Genomic DNA, 23,548 nt, shown 5'->3' on the forward strand with positions numbered 1-23,548 from the left:
TAAACACTTCTTGACTAATAAAAGCGTGTTTTACCTACTTTGACTGTTGTTAAGTGTTATGTTAACGACTTCCACACTGGGTGGGGGTGGGGGCGGAACCTGTGCTTGTAAACTTTCCTATCTTTTTGTAGATTACTTTAAGTCTGTTAGCACTTTACTGTATGTTCTTGTATTTGGTCTTCACTTAATGTTTATCTATGCCTTTGAATTTATGATTATGTTAAGTGGTGGCGTCAAAATAAGTTCGTTAAAGTACATCACCTCTTTGTCCCTGTACTTAAATTCATAATCTCAATAAAGTTGAAAAATAAGACGACACATCTTTTGATTGTTTCATGATCAAGCGTTTTGATTGAAAATAGTATTGCAGATGGCTTAACGAGTTAGATATTTGAGTCTCTTTTTTTCAATCTAACACCGGACGGGCATGTAGGTCACCTGGATTATTTGGGCTTCGCATAATGATTGTCAACAACTCTCCTCGTCTTGTAAAGAATCCCTAGGCCAGCTAATTATCAAAGATCAAAGAAAGTACCTGTAAGTCTTCTTAAACAAAAGGGGGATAACTCTCATTTTTTCGGTGTGGTATTTCACCCCTCAGGCTACAACATCGGATGCAAAAATCTCTGAGACTCTTTCCGAGAAGTCGCCCTGTCGTCTTTTCTTCAGCTTCAGAAACAACTTAAGATTGATCTTTGTCTATACAAAATACATTTAGTTAATAACAATGATTCAACATCTGTCCGTGGTAGATAAACTGCACTGTTAGAGTTCAGGTTTACCTTAGAATGAACCTAAGGTAATGCTGAATTGATTTTACAATTGACATTGAAGGGCAACATGAAAAGGTTTGCGACACGGGCGGGAATGGGAAGGGGGCATTCAATAGTAAAGAAATGAAGCCCGCATCATAAACACAGCAAATGTATGAACAGTCTGTATGTGTAGTTTCCAGTGCCCTGGCATGTTTGTCAAGTTTGCCAAGAAGGTGATGTTTTTCATGGGTTTGCTATTTGAAAAATGACATTTTTGCATATCGAGCTTATGACTGAAACACCTGTTTCTTATACGACCAAAGCATACATAGTATCCATCTCATAATGTGCTGCCTTTCAATTATCATACTGTTGTCGCACACGTATTGTGCATGTGCATTTATCTATTTCAAATCTAGATTTCATAATGCAATGCTAAAATTTCTTCCAACACTAAGGTATTCACGGATCAAAGAAAGTTTAGCATTGTATTATGATTACTACCAACACAGATGAGCTGCCATTAAAATCTAAATTTCATTTGAATTATCTAACACTAGTCGCAAGTAAATCGACAAGTAAAGTTGTCTGCCTTGTCCAAAAGAAAGACACACCCTGACAATCCACTCTCCCCAAAGAGTAACGAAGTGCTATGAATAAAGATGACGAATTACCTAACTGTGATAGTCAGATTAACGACAACTATGTTATGAATAACAAGTGATTTTATTGCCTATGAATTGTTCTCCCGCCGGCTGTCATGAATAGATAAGATCTGGATTGCTCTGAACGACTTTTGTCGGTTTGATATTTTTTTACCCCCTCACATATCCGAGGCAAGATTACTTGCGGGGAAATTTCTTTGAATATATGATTATTATCAGAATAACGTGAAAGAATTCCCAACTGAAATCAATACGCTTTAGCAAACAACATGTTGTAAGTTGAATGATAATCAAAGAAGAGACAACGACAGATCAGAAAAAAAAGTCGTCCGACAAGTCCGCCATTTTGTAATCCCATTATGCTTTGCGTTCGGTACTTACTAGTACATGTCAAGCGTTTTCCAATGGGATTGTGTTAGAACTATGGGAATCATATTTTAGCCCTCGGTCTTTTCTGGCCCTCGGAAATTTACACCCAGGGTACACGTAATAATCTATTAAAATCATAGTCATATATTGACATAAATGAAATACAAAAGTCTATTTGAGCAACTTTATTTTCTATAAGAAAAGACTCGTAGTACATTTGTCGTACTGTCCTCTGTACATATCTAACGAAGTTTGGGAAGTACTATATACATACGTACATACATGTGCAGCGAAAGTCATTTTTGCCGTTATGTACATATCAATTTGCTAACCCAAAGTTAAGGTTGGGAGAAGTGCGGGGATGTGGTTTATGAGGCCATACTAGTCATTCGTGTTTGTACCATTCGTGCAATCATCACAATTTGTCTATTTCATGGCTCAGAAATCATTTGTAACTTTTCTGCTCTCATGTTTCTCATGAATCCCTCACAATTTTGTAACACAGAATCGCCCTGTTTAGAGTCCACCTCTTTACAAGCGTGACTTTTTTTCTGTATCAAAGCCTCTTTCACATCCCCACAGATCCCCATCCATGCAGTGCAGAGATCAGTCGCAAGAGGGTGCAGATTGCCGAGGGTGCTGCAGCAAACAGACTCGGTAGGCGGCGCTTGCCCATTGAAAGTTGAATTCATTAAGAAGTGTACGTGACTTGTTGGTGACACATTAAAATGTATCGTCGTCTGTCGCACATATATACAGCAGTGATCAGTAATCACAGAAACTAAGAATGGACATTTCAGATGGCCTCTCATGTCGTCAAACTACTAAAATAAAATAAAAATACCTGTACCGTACGATTGGCAACACCTCCCCAGTATCCAAAATAGAAAATCCCACCTCGAGCATGTTCGACAATCGGCATATGCAATATAACATTTGCAGAAAATGATGAACACTTCAGTAACATTAACTAAGTATATAACACCGGGCAGACCATTTAGTCGACAACAAGAACGCATCGTTGTCCAATCGGGTAGTGACAAACTTATCAGAAACTTAAGTCTGAATACTCCCGAACTATTCATAAAGCACATTGTATAGTTTACATGATGTCGAGTGAACGTACGTCATCGCAAAAGAAACGAACAAACAAGAAAACATATTGCATTTTTGACAAAGTTAGAATCAAGGAAGTAGAGAAATATGATTCCCTTTATTACAAAAGTTACTCAATGTAAAAAAAAACGTAAATAATCAAGCTATTTTGTAATGCAAAATTTAATAACCCGGGATTTTTATGGCATTTTCTTGCTGCAATGTTCTTAACTTACCATATTGCTAAGAGACGTATTTTTGTAACTGGGTGTCAACGATGGTAGTAATGAAAAGGGAACCTTTGAATCCAACTTTAATCTTAGAAGGCCTAAATGGGATGGTGATGCATTTAGTTAACCGTTTCACTAAGAAGCCATCCTCTGTCGCCAGGTGTCGCTGTGGATTGTAGTCACTCAGACACCAGCGAAAGAGAATATTGCAACTCTGCTTTGTCGTAAACAACAAATCATTTCATAATCATCTCAATTTGGTATTGTGAGTTGTTTTGCAAATCACGTTTACATAACGTTTTCATTGTTCCTGCAGCTGGTCTTTTATGGCAGAGAATTTCAAAGTACAAGTACTGTGTATTCATATATCCCATGTGGTACTTTAACCGCCCAATACACTGCAAACTGCCACACACAAAGCATCGAATACGTCACGATAGTGAAGTAATTTGATCACATATCATTTTTTGCCGTTAATTGATTCTTGAAATATTGTCAGTACCAACTAGCTTGCTTGACATTATTGCTCGCAGCAGAGAGGGACATTTGCATAGTTTAGATAGATGATTGTCGGTCCTCGAAATAATATTTTACGGGGGGAGGTAGCTGTTTCAAAGGGACGAGGTACTTCTTCGTGCGGTCAATTTGTGTTCGACATTCCTGTCGCCATCTTTATAATCGACATGGGTCAAATCTCGCGTTATCATAACCACCTCTCGCGAGACTTACTTTTCAAAATGGCGACCACTTAAAATCATTTCCTTCTTTTATACTAGTAGTACCAAGAGTGGAAATAGTTTTAGGCATGGCTATAAGATTATCCCTGGTATCTATAAGATAGTGTCAAATGTATTAGCGTACATGTATATGTCAGTGCAGATAGCGTTGTTGCATTGTGATCCCGCATTCTTAAGAAATTCTATCCTCTTTGCTAATGTCATCCAGGTCAACAGATTCCAGGAATCGTCACGTCTACAAAACTTCAAACTGCTCATCTCCACCAAAGTGAAGACGTCTATGAGAAAAAATGACCGGTAAGTAGCTGCTAAGAAACATTGACAAAAGGAATTACACATCTCTGTTCACCGAGAAGGATGTTATGTATGCACAAGAATTGATCTAAACGACGCTATATCTACAAGGTTAGTACTAGTTGTCTAAAAGGTTTTTGTTACAAATCAGTACTGCTCGGAAATGATCCACCAGACTCTACATCGGTCTCTTGAGTGCCGTCATTCGGTCCGTTGTATAATCTTGGCGGAGAAAGTTTTCTTGCTGAAGATGCACTTGATACGCTGCTCGACCTGCTCCCCCTACTGGGCAAGCTTTCTTCACTCTCGAAAACGCAGTCTTGTTTCTCAAGCAAAGGTTCTCTAGAATTCGACATGGGGATGACAGTGACGCGGCTGCTGGAGCTACTGTTGGTGTCCAGGCTGGAGCCCCGCCCACTCTGTGCGAGTGAAGGGCTCATGGAGTGATGTCGTTCAACCACAGCTTTGGGATGTGTTGGAGAACTAGACGTGGACGCGGCGGCCCCTGACGTGGCGGCTACATGGGCTTGCATCAGCTGAATCAGCTGCCGGAGATCGGCACTCATCGTCGCTACGTCTCTGGTCAGAGATGATACCTGAAAATCAAACGTCAGACGTGTGTTTCAGCCTGTTGTAATGTCCTTGCATGGTCATTTTTATAAAAGGCACGAAATCACCAAAATTGTTATCACCAAAAGATATGTTGGTTTTGCCATGTGTTATTCACCTTGACCACAGATACATACCGAAGATAATCTTTAAGACATCTAGCAAGGGTATCAAACGTACATTGTCTTATAAATATTTGTCATAGTTTACTGTTGAAAGGAACACTGGTGGCATAGGTGCCTTGAGCCTGGCATACCTACGGGGCACAACTTACGTCATCAAAATGGTGGCAGGTGCACAATTACTTCTTCTAGCGTCTTTCAGGGAGGTCGGTGTGTATACTGACCTTGTCTATCAGGTGGCAGAATATCTCATGATCGTAGATGAAACGTTTTACCATCTCTTCAAATTAAGTCGAGATATAGTGAGCGTTTAATTAGTACAATGGCGACATTGCACATTGGCGGTACCAATGTAACCTTGAACCTTGAACGGGGACATCAACGATGCCAACAGGGGGAACAATGGTTTCAATGTAAACGGTCACCAATCACCGCATTTGACGACTTTTCACGATGATTCTTGACTTATTTTAATCCTGAGATTCTCTACCACCTAACAGGCTTAGAAATTAAACAACACACCAACCTTCCTGTAGGACACTGGAAGAAGAAAACTGTGAACAGCCTACCACCGCTTGCTGCCATTGTATTGGTGACGTACTGGCAGGTTGTACCCCGTGCTTGATGACGTACCTGTTTGTCCAGTCTGTCCACCGTGCTCCTGGTGTACTCCACCTCGCCTCTCAACTCAGCTGCGTCTAGATTAGACGTCGAACTGTGTCTCGATTCTCCTGTAGGAAACGATGTAGATACCCACCATGTTCATCTTACGCAATGTTTCAAAAAATGTTGCGAGGAAAGCCAGACAAAGTGTAAGTGCAGGAAGGGCAATGAGGCACAGGCAGCGGAAAGGGATTGCAGGAGGAAAGATGCACACTACTCTGCGTTGCAACTACTTGGCTACAGATCTGCAAATGGCAACTATTCTGCGCTCTACATATTACTGATCGTCATCGTTACCAATGTCATCTAACGTCATCTCCCAAGGAACGGAACTTCGTCTGGTCTCGCCTGCATGCAGAAGGATTTTCAAAAACAATGAGTTACATCCAAAACAGTTGGACAAAATCTTTATAATCTTACACACAACAAAGGTCAGTAGTTTTCGAGGCTATCGCTGCATGTCTCCTTCTCAACCAAAATGTTAGATCTCGCCTCGAAGTTCTTGTCACGTGACCGGTGTTTACTGTCGCGTGACAAGAGACAACTGTGCACAGGCCTAAGATAATGTCGCGTGCAAACAAGTCTACTGGTATCTAAGGTTTTACTGCAGTTTTCCTGAAAATAACACATACTGTGAGATATCATTGAACCAGCAACTTCATAGATACAGTCAACCCTGGCCGACCAACCTAGAATTGAAGATTTCTTGAGGTGCCGGCATCGACAGCCGTTAAGTTCATTCTAACACCAGAAGTAGAAACAATATTTTCACATTGTAACCTTCATAACAATAACGAGGGTAAAGATAGTTCAACAACACTTGTAAATATGCCCTTTTTCATCCGGCCAACCGACCTATTGGTCTGGAGCAACCACTCCTACTCTGCAACCACATTCCTCAATCCCTAGAGTGGTTGTTGCCACCAGGTTTGACTGTACCATGTTGATGTTAGCTAAGACCAACTACGTACATACTTTAGTAACAGGATGCGATGGTAATGTATCAACAATGTTGGGGATCTTTCATCGGGAAAACATTTTTCTAAATTGCGGTAGTTTTGCAGAAGTTGTCAGGGAAAAAATGAAACAATCACAGATTGCTTAGAGTGGCATTGCAGTCTGTGCGTTTTCTTTTTCCAAAAGTGTTTCCAATGGTTGGCTAAATACAACATACAAGCCTTTTCACTTTACTTAGCCAGTCATGTCCCTGGATGAGGAAAAACGTTTTCTACTCAGAAAGTCATATATGGGCTTATGCGAGCCTTTGAGGGTTTTTTTTTCCATTTTAGTCTATCAATGCAAGCAAATAGATGGAAAAGATGCATGTTTGTGGTGAAATTGTGCAACAGGAGTTAGTCTATTTGTCAGTGATGTCACCGTGAACACTTTACTGTACACTATATACCAAAAGTTCACAAGAAATGGCATAAAACAGAGAAAGCCAGGAGTAAAAATGATGATTGTTTCGAAAAGCTGGAGGAATTGCGTTGACTCAGGTAAAACTCTACTTACCTGGCAAAAATAGGGGAAAAAGCAGATCATCATGCCTTGTGGTAACAGAGTAAAATGTTTGCAAAACAGGACATAAGAGTGAGGAACATCAACATCCATTATAATGTTGCACATCACGGTTGTCTGCACCATACTTACGAAGCCACCTGGTTACGCCACCATGGAATACGACTTACAGATGGTTACTGTGATTCACAACAAGCTTAAAATGAAATGAATGGACTTCTAGCATTGTCAACGTGTTGATTGAAATTACCAGACCTGCATGCAAAGTGAACATTTAGGTTCCTGTTAGACACAAGAGCATTGAATCAATGAATCTGCTGTGCATGGGTTGAAACCATGTCCTTAGTACCTAGGCCTTGATAAATTTGGCGATTTTTGCTAAATCTATTTCAAGTTACATGTTACAATGGAATGTTACTTTGTAACCTCCATTGTACATTTACTTTAAGTTAAGGAATCTGCAGAGAAGGCAAAGGCAAGTATTACGTGATGTTTTTTCCCAACTATACGTTTATTTGCATAATTCATTTATTGTCTTTAGCTTATCGAAAAACTATCTTCATTGTGTTATGTATATTCACTTACTGTCGTACTCTGTAGCACAGTGTAGTACATGCATTATTGTTTCAACCACAGCTTCCCTTTTTCGGTTATGATTACGATCCTAGCATGGCATTGTTTCGTTCTCTCTTTTCATACTTGGGACATCAAGCAGCAGCTTGGATAACTTTGCCTGTTGCTCGTAGTTCTTTTACACATACTTGTAAAGTAAAATGGTCTGGTGCTCAATTTTCAAGGCGTGCAAAGTTATTGGATTTGTCGGCCGGTTGTACATTCATTTTGTTTGAATGATGTATCTTAGTAATACTAGTATGCCCAAAATTGTACTCGTTTTGGCTGTTTAAACAGTATCAAAACAGGCTCTTTGTGTCGAATGGCAAACGGAAACTAGAATAATGCACAAACAAACAAACTAAAGGTACCAACTCTAGATTTCTTGGTTTTATATACAGAGAAACGAATTGCTTCAGTTTTAAGTGCGAAGTAGAATCAACAGGGGGACGGACAGAGCCAAAATCGTCCAAAAGTCCAAGGACAAGGCATGAAAGCCCTTTAACAATCGGGTGGAGGACCGGTTTGGAATTGTGACTGTAGTATTAGATCTTGTAGCCATGAAAAGATGTCGCCGTAAACAACTGTGTTATTGTCACAATGCTAGACATCCACTCATTACAACATAAATCATCAAGTTAGAGAAGAATCAGTAAATGCAACAAAAAGGGTTAAACCTGCGGGGGCGTATGGTACAGTGAGGTAGTCCATGTCACCTGCGCCTGCGCCGACGGAGGGCGGCTGGAGGGCGGAGGGAGGCCGCCCGTACGCCGTCTCGCAGCACCCGAACGAGTACCGGTGCCTCCGGCCCGACACCGGGCTGCGCTTTCTGGACGGGAACTCAAAACTCCTGCTCTTCCACAAGCTGTTTTCGTCCTCCCCGCCGTCAACAAACCTGAAAGTGGACGTTAGTTAGGGAAACTTAGTCACTTTGATCTTTATTTACGGCATTAGGTTAGTGCGCGTTAAGTAGCGCTGTTGAAACAAGTTGCAGCACCATTCTGTCCATGTATAATTTTTGTCATATTTAGAAAATAAAGAAAAAAAGGACTTGTTTTGATGAACTGGAAATATGTACCTGACGTAATTGTAGAGGGTTTTGATATTCACAGACCAACAGCAATACAATGAAATTAAGCTTGCATGTCACGAATGGAACAGAAAAGAACTTTCATACTAATGAAAAAAAGATATCATTGTGAAAACATTAGCAGCAAAGAAAGCTACGAAACGTTAATTGACAATCTGTATGTAAACAACCACAAATGAAAATTGATAAAACAACAACTGATGAAGTAGGGAGCTACAGAACTATGATCAAACAGTTATACAGATGGACAAAGTAGGGGGTTACAATTGATCACGAATGGTTGATCAACAATGAGCTTCAAACTACGTGTTTTTGAAAGGTTGTAATTCAATGTAGATATACAGTATGTCTACTGTGTTCAAGAACAAGGAGGAGGGGTGGTGGTGATGGAATGTGGCACGAAGCACGATCAGGGCCGCCGCATCGTACCGAATGGTTCTCCGAGCCTCTATGCCAGTCATTCCCGTACTGCGTCTCCGGGAGGGAAACTCGAAAGCACGGCTGCCTGACCATCTATCGAATGTTTCCTCACTACCGTCTATCGATCTACATTCAAGACAAAATCTACATGTAGACAAGGTTAATGCTTCAAGATGGAGGATTGAACGCCAGGGGAGAGGGGTCAAGGGTCGTTTGCACTACGGAGACCAGCCAGGTCCAATGATGCTTTGCGCCTTTCGTTGTCGGTTTGCGGCATGTCGCAAGCCGTAAAATAGGACGCTAGACCTGGCTGATGTTTTATTTCATACGGCAGCCATGCATGTCGCGTAAGACGTACAACCACTGGGGAGGGAAGCCAGGACCTACATGTATGTACACTACAAGCCGGGGTATTTCAGATACACGTGGGTGTATTTCAGATATACAGAGGCGGCATTATCAACACACAAAGCGTTGAGTTAGACGTAATTACAGGCTACATACAACACTTTTGAGCACCCAAAACACAGCCGCTAACAAAACGTACATCCAATCACGTACGATAACGTTTTAGGGTGTTATCTTCTATTTATCCTCTTATCAACATAGACCCCAAGAATTGTGAAGATTTCGAAGAAGTGAATCGCCGTAGTTTAAACCCAAATGTGACACATGTACATTATGCTTGTACTTCTAAGTTCTAGCAATACAGACTAATAATGATGCGTAGTCCTCCCCGTGTACTTGTGGTGAGAAGTATTGTGGAGTGAAGGCTGACATACAAGGCCAATAAATCGTCCATTAGTAACCTTTAAAAAAATGTGTCAAGTCTCAAAATGTACTTTCCGAGTTCCATCAAATCAAGTTTTATCAGTAACTGACGTGACCTTGAACCCGCATGGTTCCCACCTTTACATGCACTTTCGAGTCGTCCCACAAAAATTTACTCAAACATATTCTGTCAAAATGTGTAACCTTTCTTTTCCTTAAAGAATCTACAGAAAACAATGTCAGAACGTACGAAGGCCTATCGTATCCTGTTTGACCTTTGATTCGCAGGTCACATGACTACTCATTCAGAGAAGAAAGATGGCGGATGCTCACGGTTTGAAAGCTTCTCACCACAAGCTTTTCCGTCTTGCATGAAAGTGTAATTCTCTATGTTAAAAGGACTATCTTTCTATCTTATTATTTTAAAATGATTAATCTAACCTTGGGCTGAGGTTCGTCGTCGAAGATTCTGGTAGAGAGTTCCTTGGAAGATTTAACCTTGGCGGCTTTGGAACGCCTGGTTTCTCCTCCGGACTCTGAGGCGATGACGTAGCATCATCGTCATCCTCCAGTTCGTCATCTTCGCTAATCGACGGCAACTTCGGCACGTGATCGGCCGCGTCCTGATCATGCTGACAGAAAAATACAAACGAAAGAATAATTTTAACATATTTCGTCCGTAATCTGTTGTATAATGGAGAGATCGTACGTATCATCCTTGTCACAGTCCACCGCCATGTTGGTGTCCTCATTTGCATTTCGGTTTTCGGAGATGTTCTGACCCTTTCAAGCAACCTCAATCGAATGTCTACAGCTCAAAGAAAATAGTAGCAGATAAATATCTGGGAACTAAAACGGAAATATGTTGTGTACGCTTTAGAAAACAATCCAATGTAAATAGGGACATCAACATGGCAGTCAGCACCTGCCTGCTTCATTGATATGGACCGTGAGGGAAACAATCTTCGCCAAAGGATATCGAAACGCAAGGCTAGACAACGAAAAGACAGGTGCTCCTGTCAATATAGAATAGAAAGTTATTATCAACTGTCGCCTATTAGAAATATAGGAAAATAGAAGCAAAGACGTTCATGGTTTGTTGATGATTCTCCAGATCATCGTTGTCGCCATTTCACCAGCATGTCTTCAGTCAGAGGGCTAGTCAGTTAGAACTTGAAGTTTTCATAAAATCAGCTCAACTTAGTCAAAGACAGCAGTTTAGAGAGAATTTACAGGAAGATTAGATAATGGACCGACAGGCGTATGGCTTTTTTTGACAAAGTAGTTTGTGATGGTCGTATCAACATACAGTCCCACCAGCCAGAGTAATGTATTCAGAAATGTACAATCAAATGTGAGATATCAACTAGGAAACTCTGGCAGCCTGGAGTCATGTATTCTTTTTTTTCTAAATCACTTCTAATTTAATTTTTTCGTACATCACTAATTGTTTACCATTGAAGCATCATTACATGGAATATTTCGGTATAGTGGGAGTATGTCGATCGACCAACACCTTAAGCACTAAGAGGCTTCCACGACGTGAGACGCATTGAGCAGGTTAGAGAAGTCCGGCACCTTAAGTTCCTCATGCTATTAAGATGGACTAATAGAAGGCATGGTTGTTATCCATGTTAGCTATTTAGTAGAGTTATCAGCCATGGTAGTAGATCAATGACGTATAAGCGCATATATGTATGCCGAATTTTGATTTTAGAAACCAAGTAGTCAAAAAGGTACTTTGTGTTTTGGGGGCCCCTAAAGGGCGGAGCCCTTCTAAAATTTGATGACGTCTTTGCCTACTAACATGGCCATCTTTAAAATGCTCTATTTATCTCTATGTTATTGTATGCACGTTGGCATGCTATTCTACCGTGCACTAACTTTCCGGAAAGTTTTAGGGATATCTATATGAGCCAAAATGATAAGAAAGGACAACAGCAAGTACGTTTCGGCAAGAATTTCAGATGATGATATAGTTCTACACATTATGTTTTACAGTTCCATACATTGGAAGTTTTACACGCTTTCTGAAACAGCGGAATGCTACAATCCCATGTCCAAACTGATGCCCCGCCAAGTAGTTTGTGCCGAATCCAAGACGTAACCTTATCGTCAAAACACCGACAGGTCCATCGCCGGGATTCGGGCTGCAGTTTAAAATCAATCCGGGGCCTGCCCAAACCCCCTAAAAGCCCAACAGCCACTAAACTGCCCGTCGGGGCATCAGTTTGGAAATATGTCTGTAGCAAGACTGTGAAATGTGTCTGAAAACTGTCCTTTCACACCTTCTGGCATTGCGGAAAGCCTGATTGATTTGCCGGCTTGGTTATGCTATTATGCAAAGAGAAGCTAGTGAGGAGGTGTTATTGACTTCAGCAAGATGTCTTTGTTTACCTTCCTTGTATAACTCCGTGATCTCTACATGTTCGGGAGTGAAAGTGCATGGATAGAATCGAAACAACGTTAATGATGTTAAAAGAATGTATGACAACGTCATATGAATGGAACGTTGAGAAAATGCTTATGTCGATGAATTACATGTTAAGTTAATTGGCAGCCACGTTAACAGTTAATTAGACTTTACCTATTTTGATAAGACATAAAGCTTTACGTTACATTCTGAAAATGCAATGTGTTGTAACACATTCCATCACATGTACAACGCTTCAAAAAACGTAGTAAGCCGCCATCTTAAATTTGCGTCGGCAAGACAGGCCACGCCCAGCAACGCAGTTCTCTGAAAGTCTCGTCAGATCTCGCCCCAAACTATATGAGCGTGATTTGGCGAGCTCCATTGTAGGAGACCGTTAACCGTCCCCAGGGGCCCAAATGTGGATTGTCGCTGGTCATCTTAATCTTCTGCTGGTCTCTGTCTACAGTCAATTTTACTTAAATGGAGTAATAGAAGGACCGTCAGGAGATGGATTCGTGATTGAGTTAATTATACCCAAATTCAAACTATGAAACATTAATTTCTGTAACCCAAGCTCCATTCGCATATGTGCAACTTGTAATTACTTTTGTATGATATTTGTTGATCTTCTGCTTAAGGTGACATTGAATTATTAGAATTTTGGGTGTTCCATTTTTTTCAATTGTGAAAAATCACAAATCATATTGTGTCTTATCTGATCCTTTCCTGAGCGTGTTGAATATCATTATCATGATGTTCAATGATCTTACCAAATCAATCAATCAAGCAATCAACCTAATTGTATTTGTACTTGGCAATGGAATTGAAAATGTAACACCAAGCTACTAACGGTACATTCTACGAGGCAGCCAGGGGCTGGTGGTGTCTGCCCACAGAGACACAGACAACAATATAAAACACACTCAGTGCTGCATGATATAGACAAACGAATTTAAGGCAGCAAATGTGAATACATTACCTCCTCTCCTACGTCACATCCGTCCCTGAGGTTAAAGGTCAAGTCATGTCTGACGTCCCTTGTCAACTTCTGGAAAAATTCCGGGTACAGCTTGAATACGTCCTTCAGCTTCGGCAACTGGATGAACTGGAGGTCACAGTAGGTCAGGGCCTTGACGTCCCCATTCGACTTGGACACGTTGTCAACCGCGTCCAGATCCGCTCCAAACAGGTCTCCTTTCCCTGTGTTGGGAGCAACAAATTTGTAGCTGTTGTTTGGTAATAGAGTTTAACTGTAATAAGGAGGTTCGTGATTCTAAGTGCGCATGCGCCGCAAAAAGTATTGTTGGTAGTATGTCAAAGGTGAAGGCCCCTATTACCCTGTATACAGTTCTTGTCTCGACCATGACCTTTGACATATTACCCACAATGCATTTTGCTGCACATGCGTACTTAAAATCGTGAACCGCCTTATTTCCAACACAAAGAAAAGACGGGAAGCCATATATGTCTGGTCATTGAAACTATCTCTTAATAAAGACAGTGGATGCCATAGAATTTCTTCAGCTGTAGTTAAGCTATTGTTGCTCACAATAAAATCCCACATATTGTCAACATTTTGCATTTAATCATAATAGCTGATAACTTTTGCTGTTGTGTTGAGTTTGTATGAAAGTAGCCATTTAGATGTGGTACAAGACTGGTCAGTTTTATTGATTGATTGATTGACTTGTTATCAATACAATCATGAGTGCAAAAACGTTATTTCTTTATTGATTAGGACTGCTCCAAGAGTTGGCGTTGACGCTTGCTGTCAATAGATGTTACTCCGTGAAATCAGGTATGTCACATGTTCCGATCCCTGTGTACACGTAGCTGTATGTACTTATTAGAACACGTACAGAAGCAAACATATGCTTAGTTAAAAGTCATATGGTGGACCCTGACATAACTTGTAATGGTACTGTAAAAATTTCAAGAAAGTACCCACCTAAAATAGCAAGTACCATGCCATTCCTCAGTATCTCTAACGATCCATTGCAGACAAAGTACATCGTTGTCATAGCGTCTCCATGCCTTACTAAGTACTCCGCTGGTGCACAGAATGTAGTCTTGATGTGTAGACTCAAGGACCTTGGGGGACAATATGTCATCGTAAGTGATGAATCATAATATGATATTATCAAGGTACAATTCTAATTCCTCTTCTCCTGTTGTCTACAAGTAGCCCCGGACCAGGGCTTCGGGGCAATAATGACTGGTTCTATTTCCCACTGCTAGGTGGCGCTGCATTTGGAAGAATGCGGTCCCAAACATGAATAAGTTTGTATCCCCCCCTCATTACGGTTCGACATTTGGAACTGCATTCTTCTTTCTGCTGCTCCATCTAGCGGTGGGAAGTAGAACCAGACGTCATTCCCCAACAAAAGATGGTCACTATTGGAAAAGTTCGCAGATAATTGTTATTGGTTGTGCACAAAGAACCTATAATACCCAAAACGTAGCTCCGTACCTTAAACAACCCTGACTTGCGTTTTCGAAGAGCGGCAGAGACAGGATCTCCTTGTGCATGTGCATCGCAATGTCTGCTCGTAACTCGTCAGGAAAGTCTTTCATCATCTAAAGCGGGAAAAAATGTTATCAATAACTCAGTATATGCATAGTATGCTACAGTGAATTGAAATGCAGGTGACTTGTGCGCCCTAGACTATGCTAACGTACCAATCCAAATCAGCACACCTAGGTGGTATTAAGAGGGTATTCATCAGTTATTTTTCAACATTGATAGCTTTTTAAAAAGATATCATTAGTTCCCATTTTCTTAAGAACAATTTCCTTAAACGCATTTTATTTCGCGTTTCCGTCTGAAATCTTAAAAGCGATCAGATGCAGGAATGATGGACAACTGTACATACGTCAACTTTGTCTATCCCGTGGTTTTCCGACCAGTGTGCCTGGAAGTACTCCAGCATCCTTGTCTTGAGAGCCTTGGGGATGTTGTGAAGCTTGGTGAACTCTTTCAGGTCTTTCGTCTTGGTGTGGTACTCGGACCGCCTGGAGTAAAGCCTCTGAATGATTGCCGTTACGTTACCGAACACCGCCGCATGCATCAAGGCTGCAAGAGAAAATATATATTTGTTCAATTATTTATGCAAATTAACACCATATTTGCATTATTAATATACCATTACATTGGTCTTCATCAATATTCCCTTCAGTCCAGAAATCATTAAAAGAAAACATTCATTCCTTATTGAGGTTTCCTCTTTCAAAGCCTCGAACAAAAAAGCCCCTGCAGTTCTCAAAAAGGCGACTAGGGAGCCCAAAGCTCCATCATCTACTTTAAGTCCCAATAATCATTTATCTAAAAAAAGTATGACCAGAACATATGTCGATATAACATAACCAGAAGTTCTACTGCAGTACCATAGAAAGCTGCTGTACATAGCCATGTATATCTATTTGAATATGTGACCATACCAAAGGCATATATCGATATACTGCGTTATACATGAAACCTAAACTATCGTTAGTCCTCCATACGTCTCAACGTTATTCCTACACTTGGAGACAGAACTGAGGAAAAGTATAATAAAGCTGTCTAACCTTCTTAATGTACATGTTACAAAGTAAATAGCAAGTGGAAGTTAACTTGTTTACCTCCAATCATCATTGTACATACTGAAAATATCTTCTCAGCATTGGTGTTGGCGGAAACATTGCCGAAGCCAACGCTGGTGAGACTGCTTAATGTAAAGTAGAGCGCTAAAACAGAGAAAAGTGTGGACAAAGTTATCATGTCGAGGAACTCAGATGTCAGGGAATTCGTATCGGTTTGTTTCTGGTAGTATATTACTGTGAATTATTAACAATTGTTCAGACAAGAGATGAAAGCCCCTAGGTTTCATTATGATTCAGTCATTTGACAGCGTTCAAGTTGAAATAGTTTGACTTTCGAGTAGAACTCTTGCCCAGTAGCTGGGACACGTGCTTATGTAACGTAAACAATGGGTCAAATGTAGTCAATTCCTTACGATAAACACAGTCGTGATAAGTTATTTACCAAATGAGATCAATTCCATGTTTATATAAGGAATGCATCTGTAAGTTGCTGCTTACCTGTAAGATAGGCACTTGTGATGTCGGGTCCCCCTTCCGAGGGTCTAAGTAAGTCTGTCCCCTCTGTTAGGTTACTTGTCGAGTTAAAAATAGAACTGTTGGCTAACGTGCCGCATCCTGCACCGAGAGCGTAAGGCTGATCTATTCTTCTCGACAATTCAAACAACCACCCTGTAAAGAAATAATTACATTACTGATCCCTACATCTCTCTGAATCTTCCGATGTATCTAGTGAATTCGGTAACTGTTTAAGTCAAATGATGTCAACTGCATGTGCTTTACCTTGATATCAGATACAGGCGTTAGGATGGTCATGATACACCAGCCTGTTCCTTTCGAATGTGCCATATCACAGTTTCAAGTGCGCATGTGCGAGTGATGCATTGTGATCTATGCCAAAGGTCAAGATCCATTCGCTGATAACATCCAAGTCTAGTACATGTACTTGTATTTGGAACGTTCTACTGTCTTCCAGATCTAGAGGGCTAGTTTTCATTGACTTTCATCATTGTTTCAAGTAGTGTGTTACAAGCGACAGAATCCTCAACTTTGATCTGGACCTCGATGCATAACTCACACATGCGCACTCGGAACCGCGAGAGGGCTTATAACCTAAGCCGAAAAATACTCACCCAATTCCCACCGATGGGTTTTCAGTTCCTCGCGGCCTATGACGTACCAAATACACGCCAGCCAATGGGCGAGGAGCCCAAAGAATGACATCAGAAGGGTTAGCACCAGCGCACTGTACTGCGACCACCTGTCCAACTTCTGCATTAGTCTGGCTAGCCTGAGCAGCCGGACCGTTTTCATAAGATGCACGAAGGAAGTCTGAAAAACGATGAAATAAAAGCATCATATGCAACGTGTCGAAATTAGAAGTTATTGTTTATCTTTCGTCCCCTAACGGAAGATGACTTTGATTTCTCTTGTTAGATCGATTTTCAGGAATATGAGTTCAGGCCCTAGGATGAGGGTCTATAGCAAGTTTTGATTGTACAAATTTATAAAACTGTTAATGGAGTTCCTCTTATTATTTAATAGTACCAACCACAAACTACTTCGATCATGAAGGGTTTTTGTCAACGCCTCATGGGTGGAAATATTTTGTCTTTAGACATGTTACAAGACAAAAAAAATAAGGCTAATTTTTTTGGTATTACATGCTTTGTGTTATTTTTCCCTTCTCCCTGCTGCCTAACTCTGTAACCGATAGAGAATTGGGTGCCAACCGGCTACTTCAGTGTGCTAAATTCTAACTGCATTAGGTGCGCGCTAACGTTCTATTTGGAGGCGGCGCATGTCACGTGGAAATGTGAGGAGGTAAGGAAATGCTATAAGGTTACGGATTGGCTTCAAATGTGCAGAGAAATCCAACAAACTGTATTTGCTTGGAATAAGCGATGCAAAATGAATTGTGAAGCACTAGTAGAATATATGATCTGTCAGGAAACTGTCGTCTTCATATCTTTTCATTGACACAACATGTCGACCAATATAATCAATCCCATGCTAATCTTGTTGACCTAAAACATACGGCTAGTGACTAACTATTTGTGTGTTGCTGTTTTTTTCAGGTAATTCATGATCATGAACCACGTTTTACGCTTTGCATACTTTTGATAAACTTGGTTTATCTACGGTTATAAATTTTCAATTGTAAGGAGCCCTGTTTAACTTCAGCGAGGCGTTTTTAAAGCTAAGAACGTAACCAAAAAAATTAGTTTGTTCGGATTCTTATTTTTCTAAAGATCATTGCCAAGTTGCTAAGCATGTTCTTCAAGTCCATGCTTAACTTGGCACTGATATTTTCCTCACTTGTTTTCTCACTGATGGTGAAAGTGAACGTTGGAGTATCTTTATGAATCTGGAACAATGTGGGGCATGCACATGTTATAAAGATATTATTCTCAGTAATAGGTGCCAGGTCAAAACTTTACAAAATAAGGGGAATGTGACAGGGAAGGACCATGTGTTGGCTTCAAAGAAGTATAATGTCTGTTTTATCCATGTGGGAAGAGATGAAAACATTTCAACCGAAACAATTATTTCCAGACTTTAAAATGTGCTCAATCCAACATTCAAGGCGTCGTAAATGACACGAATATATACACGTAAATTGTGACAATTTTGCACCTTTAAGCGTCCTTTACATGTTTAAACATCAATTTTTGTTCAGTGATAGTTTGCGAATTAACCTTACCATACTTCATGGACCTTCCCAATTCGGCATTCTTATGTGTTAGGGTCATGCGGGTGTGGGGTGGCTTAAGAGGGGGGAAAGCAAGATAGAAAAGCTATGTAAGGTCTTAGATGTCCTACTGGAATAATGAGATGAGGATATTTGACCTACAACTTCGTGCATAGTTGCCGCAGTAGAGTCGCAACAGGAATCAAAACCTTGTGTACCTCTTGATGACGTTTAAAATGTGGTTTTCAAATTTCTTAGGTAATCTATGGCGTCCTCTGTCTCTAGTCAGAGAAGGCTGTTTCAGCCCCTTTGCTAAGAGGCAGAGGACACCACAAATTGTTTTCTACAATTAATCAATTGCAAATTCTTCTGTTGGCAATTGCACTTAAGGATCATTCTTCACAACTGCATTGTTTTTGGCTTTGCAAGGTGTTTGATTTCTGCGTCACAGATGCAACGTAGCCAATGCGTGGGGACGCACAGTTTGAAAAAAATACTGTACCTGGTCGACCTCATTCGGCCTTGTGGGTCTTGGTGACTAGAAAAGTCGTTAAAAAGTAGAAAGTCATGCTGTAAGAATAGTCAATCTCTGTTGTACATTACAAAAAAGGCAGAGTTGGGGGAGGGGGGCAGGCTGCAACTAATTAGATGCTGTCTCCTGCAGAGATCCGGGGTATTTCTTTAAGCTATGAGGATGCAGTGGTTATCTTTCGCACAGCAAAGTAGTAGCCCAAGACTCCTTTTCAGCACAGTTCCTTAAGAATGATAGAATCTGCCAAGCAGTCTTCGCTACCACTCGCCTCAGTGTCAGTCGAGGGTCTTGGAAGTTGGGGGGAAATGGGGGTGGACAAAGTGTTCAAAAATACGTACCTCGCCTAGAATATTCTGACAGTAGATGTGGGGAAAAGATGACACGTTTGTTTTAGTTGGCTCGCACTTGATATGAGTTACTGTAGCAGTCTTTTTTGTGCTTTATTATGCGCATTTGCTATTGTTCTTATTACTGTCATTTGTGTACAGAGCTGCTGAGACAAGTAAAAGGACATAATTTGTCATCTAATCCCTGAACATCATCTCGTAAAATATCCTTCTATTGAAAATGAAAACATTGTATCTACATTTGCAAGCCCTAAAATCAATTGAAAATGTTGCTGCCATTTTTTTCAAAAATACTGTTGGTTGTCCTATAGGTAGAACTAGAGGACAGTTTTGTAAGGCTGACACATTGCAAGACTCGTAGTGACAAGCAAAGGTGTGTGAATGGTGCAATTCGTAGGTATGCAGGTGCTTATTCTGTGAACCTTTTGTACCATCTATATGAAAGGTGCACAAACTTTTGTGCATTCTACATAAAGGTATGTTTTTGGTATATTTTGTCTTTGACCGGACTCAGCAGCGCTGAAACAAAATAAAAATGAGACAGAATGCAGAGAGTCATGTAGAGTGACGTCATGCTGTTAGGGTGCCAGAGAGTTGTGCTTGCATGGAGATTTGCGCTTCACTGTCCCCGCCTTTCGTGCTGTGCAAACGGACATGCTTGTTTTAAAGTTAGATAATTGCGCAGGCGTAAATGTGCAGGCCATTCAAAGAGTTTAAAGGAGCTTGGAGCGGATAAATGCATTAGATGACTTTTCAAGAGATGGCAAAGCAAGTATCAAAAGGCCACAGTCTTTGCAGGCTGCATCGTAAGCATTGGAAACACAGAGTGTGTACTAAAGAACATGTCAAGACAAATGGAGTACATTTCGTTGCAAGTATCTTCAAACAGGCTGATACAAGCCTGGCCTTTTTATAAGCATTTTCAGTTCCTAGTTGTTTTTCATTAATTTGCAGTTAGGCCATATTGATTCGATCATGACATCTAATTGGTCAGGAAGGCTGAAAAAATGAGAATAACTGAGCACACGGAGTATGGCATGCTGGACAATTGATTCTTGATCTTTTTTCTTTTACATAATTGACTTTAGGATTCGCTTTCGTTACAATTTGCTCATTTTGCAGATGCTTTGTACGAATCACAGAAATTTATAGGGCGCGCGGATGTCATCCATATTATCGAATCAACATGGCCTTACAGTATAGAATGTCGGTAAGCTGCACTAATCAGTAAAGCAGGTCCAACCTCTAGTCTTCAGGCTGTCTTTGGAGCTTGCTAATCCATCTCAAGGTTCGGACATTCGATAGTCAATAAAAACCTTAGCATGAGTTATCAGCTATCATGCGCACGATATTTGCGAAACATTCAAAATAACACAAAGACCCATTTATGATAGCCTGTGTACCAATCTGCTTAGTTTACGCTCACTTCCGTATTTGCCCAGCATAAATTAACAGAATGGGGATCAGGCTACCATATGCAGTAAACGATCTAAAAAGCGAGATATGAGTATTGAAAAAAGTTTATGTCATATCATATGTACATAACCATTTTTCGAAAAGTGTACGAAACTCTAAAAGAGAGGAAATCTATCGTAGTGGCGGCCACATTGAATGGCGGCCATCTTGAATGGCGGCCATCCTGACGGCGGCCATCTTGAATTCGAAGTTTTTGCACGCTCATCACAACATCGTTTACTGTGAAGGGTCCTAAGATTTCAGACGGAAGAACATGAGATCCTACTTACGATTTCCACGTTGACTGCATAGAGAAGATCGAACGGTACAGCTGCCATTAGGTCCACGAAGAACCAGGTCTTGGCATAGTTCAGGGCTATTGACCTCGCATCGTACACAACCTGACCGGACGAGGTCACGTAGGTAGTGCGAAAATTAAGTATTATATCTGAAATACAAAAAGTGATTAAATGTATATGTATACCACGGCAACTTCATGTACTTACTTAATTCCAACAAAAAAGGCAGTAAAACTACAAACCTCCTGCTCAAAAACACATTAAAATGACTACATGCTGATATTGACAAAAGAAGCCGCGACGGTCTAATGACAAACTTTTGCTGCCGATGTATATATATTCGGAGTGCACGGATTTTCAACTCTTCTCGAGATCTCCACAACATCATCTGTATCTTTGCATCACGTTATCAAATAACTGTTAGAATTAGTATCAAAACTGTTACAACTACTATATTCCTTGTATTAACACGTAACGTTACAATTTAATGCATAAACACAAGACAAATGTGCTACTGACATCTTTTACAGAAAGCCAACCACATATAGATTGGTTTTAAAAATGTCTCTTACCTACGATGAAGAGCATTTCTACGATGACGTCGCTGACGAAGGAAGGTTTGGTGAAATTGGGACCTCGGCCCTTCTCACAGGGCAGGGCAAACGCCACGTTATACGGTACAACCACGGCGACGTAAAATGTCGCCAACAATATGATAAAGTCCCAGCCCGACTTGAACATGCTGAAGTGTAAGAGAACGAAGTGGGGTTTCTTGATGCTCTCTGTTTTGTACTCCGGGACGGCCATCTTGTCTGATATAAACCCCTGGAAATACACACAGAAATATTGTCTATCTCAGCATTACGTTTCTGTGGCTCTTATGAATATAGATAAAACACCACTCGAGTCATGCAGTCGTCACATGGCAAGGGCAAAGATTTGAACGAAAACCAAGCCGCAAGGTTAGATAGAATCTAACATTACTCTTTCGCAAGAGCATTTTCATTGTATCTATATCATCTATCGCGTGTGTTTTATGCGTTCCAAATGGAGCGGAAAGAATGAATAAAGACAAATTGTATCTTTACGTCAATGCCTGGCAGTAACAAGAAAAGATGTGACAACATTAGTTACAATGGTGCATGCAAACATTGCATGCATTCTTGACTGGTCGTATAAAGCTCTGGAAAAAATATGAAAAGCTTTGCCATCGTGTTACACAAAATAAATCCACATTTCATTAATACCAAGTACTTTAAATCAATTTTTTCTAACCCAAACTGCTCATGAATGGCAAATATTTGCGGCTGGCCATGTTTATGTTCTGTTGTACAATGCCTTTGTCGATTGTGTCCTTTAATTACGGGTGACAGAAAACGAGTGAACCATGCAGGAAGATTTCAAAGCTGCGTGCCAGAAACGCACATCCATCAGCGTTTACTTAGATCTTCTCCAGGGCAACATACAAAGGAGTCACTCAGTTCGTCTCAACTGTTGTGTCGCCTATTGTCACTGACTACCTTCACTGTCATTGACCATCATTCCTTGCATTGTCTGTTATTTGTAAACATGACCAATCCTAAATATAACAAAACACATATTTGTTTCTGCATGCGTATTAGAGTTTAGTGATGATTTTAAAAAAAATCGTGTTAGTTTATTTGGGGGTTATTTCAAATCAAAATCAACTCAGAACCTAAAACAGACTGACATTCGTATAGGGTGCTCGGTGAGGAATATGTTCAGCCGCTCTCTGCAAATTGTATGGAAAGAGAATCTAACATAAACATAATAAACAGATAAAAGAAATAACGAGCAAGAATAGAAATGAAAGTACAATATCAGATCTAGCCAACCAGACATTCATAAATCATTTTTCATGCATGGTAGATTGAGGAACAAATTTGTGAATGAAGCTGTATCGAAAAAAGAAAGGGGTTGACAAATCTAAAATTTTCTATAGATTAACTCCCTACAAAACCTTTACAAATGAGACTACTTAAGGAATAAAAAGACTCTTTGGTCACAATCAGGTTCTATTCCACCGAGTCTTTTTATTCAGCGTCCTACCAACCTGATGAAACTATTCACGGATGTACATGTACTTACGCTGTTAAGTTTTTTCAATCGACTTCTTCCTTGCGTAGGTTTCTGTAGATGCCCGGACAGCTGATACAACACGGCTCGACTCCTCCGCCTCTGAAACTGTTGACCTGTTCTTCTTCCATATGAAGCGTTAACGTCTACAGCCAAACAAGGTGAGAAGTCAGTTCCTGAAACG

General features: G+C 40.5%; 1 protein-coding gene and 2 long non-coding RNA genes across 13 annotated transcripts in view; 2 read left to right on the forward strand and 1 right to left on the reverse strand.

The window, feature by feature from the left end:
• LOC136420653 (uncharacterized) overlaps window positions 1-23,548 on the forward strand; it is a 541,092-nt gene that overhangs the window by 357,075 nt on the left and 160,469 nt on the right. The window lies entirely within an intron of this gene.
• LOC136420573 (potassium voltage-gated channel subfamily H member 8-like) overlaps window positions 1,960-23,548 on the reverse strand; it is a 108,811-nt gene continuing 87,222 nt past the window's right edge. For 2 of the 9 annotated variants that reach the window (XM_066407569.1, XM_066407571.1), the window contains 18 exons: window positions 23,377-23,510; window positions 21,840-22,092; window positions 21,259-21,416; window positions 19,137-19,172; window positions 17,076-17,274; window positions 16,444-16,614; window positions 15,985-16,089; window positions 15,240-15,439; window positions 14,837-14,943; window positions 14,315-14,457; window positions 13,346-13,566; window positions 12,348-12,371; window positions 10,392-10,582; window positions 9,189-9,305; window positions 8,347-8,564; window positions 5,837-5,887; window positions 5,510-5,607; window positions 1,960-4,741 (listed from right to left, as the gene is read on the reverse strand). In XM_066407569.1, the coding sequence (XP_066263666.1) occupies window positions 4,286-4,741; window positions 5,510-5,607; window positions 5,837-5,887; window positions 8,347-8,564; window positions 9,189-9,305; window positions 10,392-10,582; window positions 12,348-12,371; window positions 13,346-13,566; window positions 14,315-14,457; window positions 14,837-14,943; window positions 15,240-15,439; window positions 15,985-16,089; window positions 16,444-16,614; window positions 17,076-17,274; window positions 19,137-19,172; window positions 21,259-21,416; window positions 21,840-22,092; window positions 23,377-23,510 (2,882 nt within the window). In that variant the 3' untranslated portion in view covers window positions 1,960-4,285. The remainder of the gene's footprint in view (window positions 4,742-5,509; window positions 5,608-5,836; window positions 5,888-8,346; window positions 8,565-9,188; window positions 9,306-10,391; window positions 10,583-12,347; window positions 12,372-13,345; window positions 13,567-14,314; window positions 14,458-14,836; window positions 14,944-15,239; window positions 15,440-15,984; window positions 16,090-16,443; window positions 16,615-17,075; window positions 17,275-19,136; window positions 19,173-21,258; window positions 21,417-21,839; window positions 22,093-23,376; window positions 23,511-23,548) is intronic. The other 7 variants (XM_066407572.1, XM_066407575.1, XM_066407573.1 and 4 more) reach the window with 6 other exon arrangements.
• On the forward strand, window positions 2,370-23,525 carry LOC136420659 (uncharacterized). Its single transcript, XR_010753278.1, has 4 exons — window positions 2,370-2,446; window positions 4,060-4,148; window positions 14,105-14,164; window positions 23,415-23,525. It is a non-coding gene; the product is annotated as an uncharacterized lncRNA (long non-coding RNA).

The sequence above is a fragment of the Branchiostoma lanceolatum genome, chromosome 15, assembly GCF_035083965.1.
Source record: "Branchiostoma lanceolatum isolate klBraLanc5 chromosome 15, klBraLanc5.hap2, whole genome shotgun sequence".
NCBI classification, from domain to species: Eukaryota; Metazoa; Chordata; class Leptocardii; order Amphioxiformes; family Branchiostomatidae; genus Branchiostoma; species Branchiostoma lanceolatum.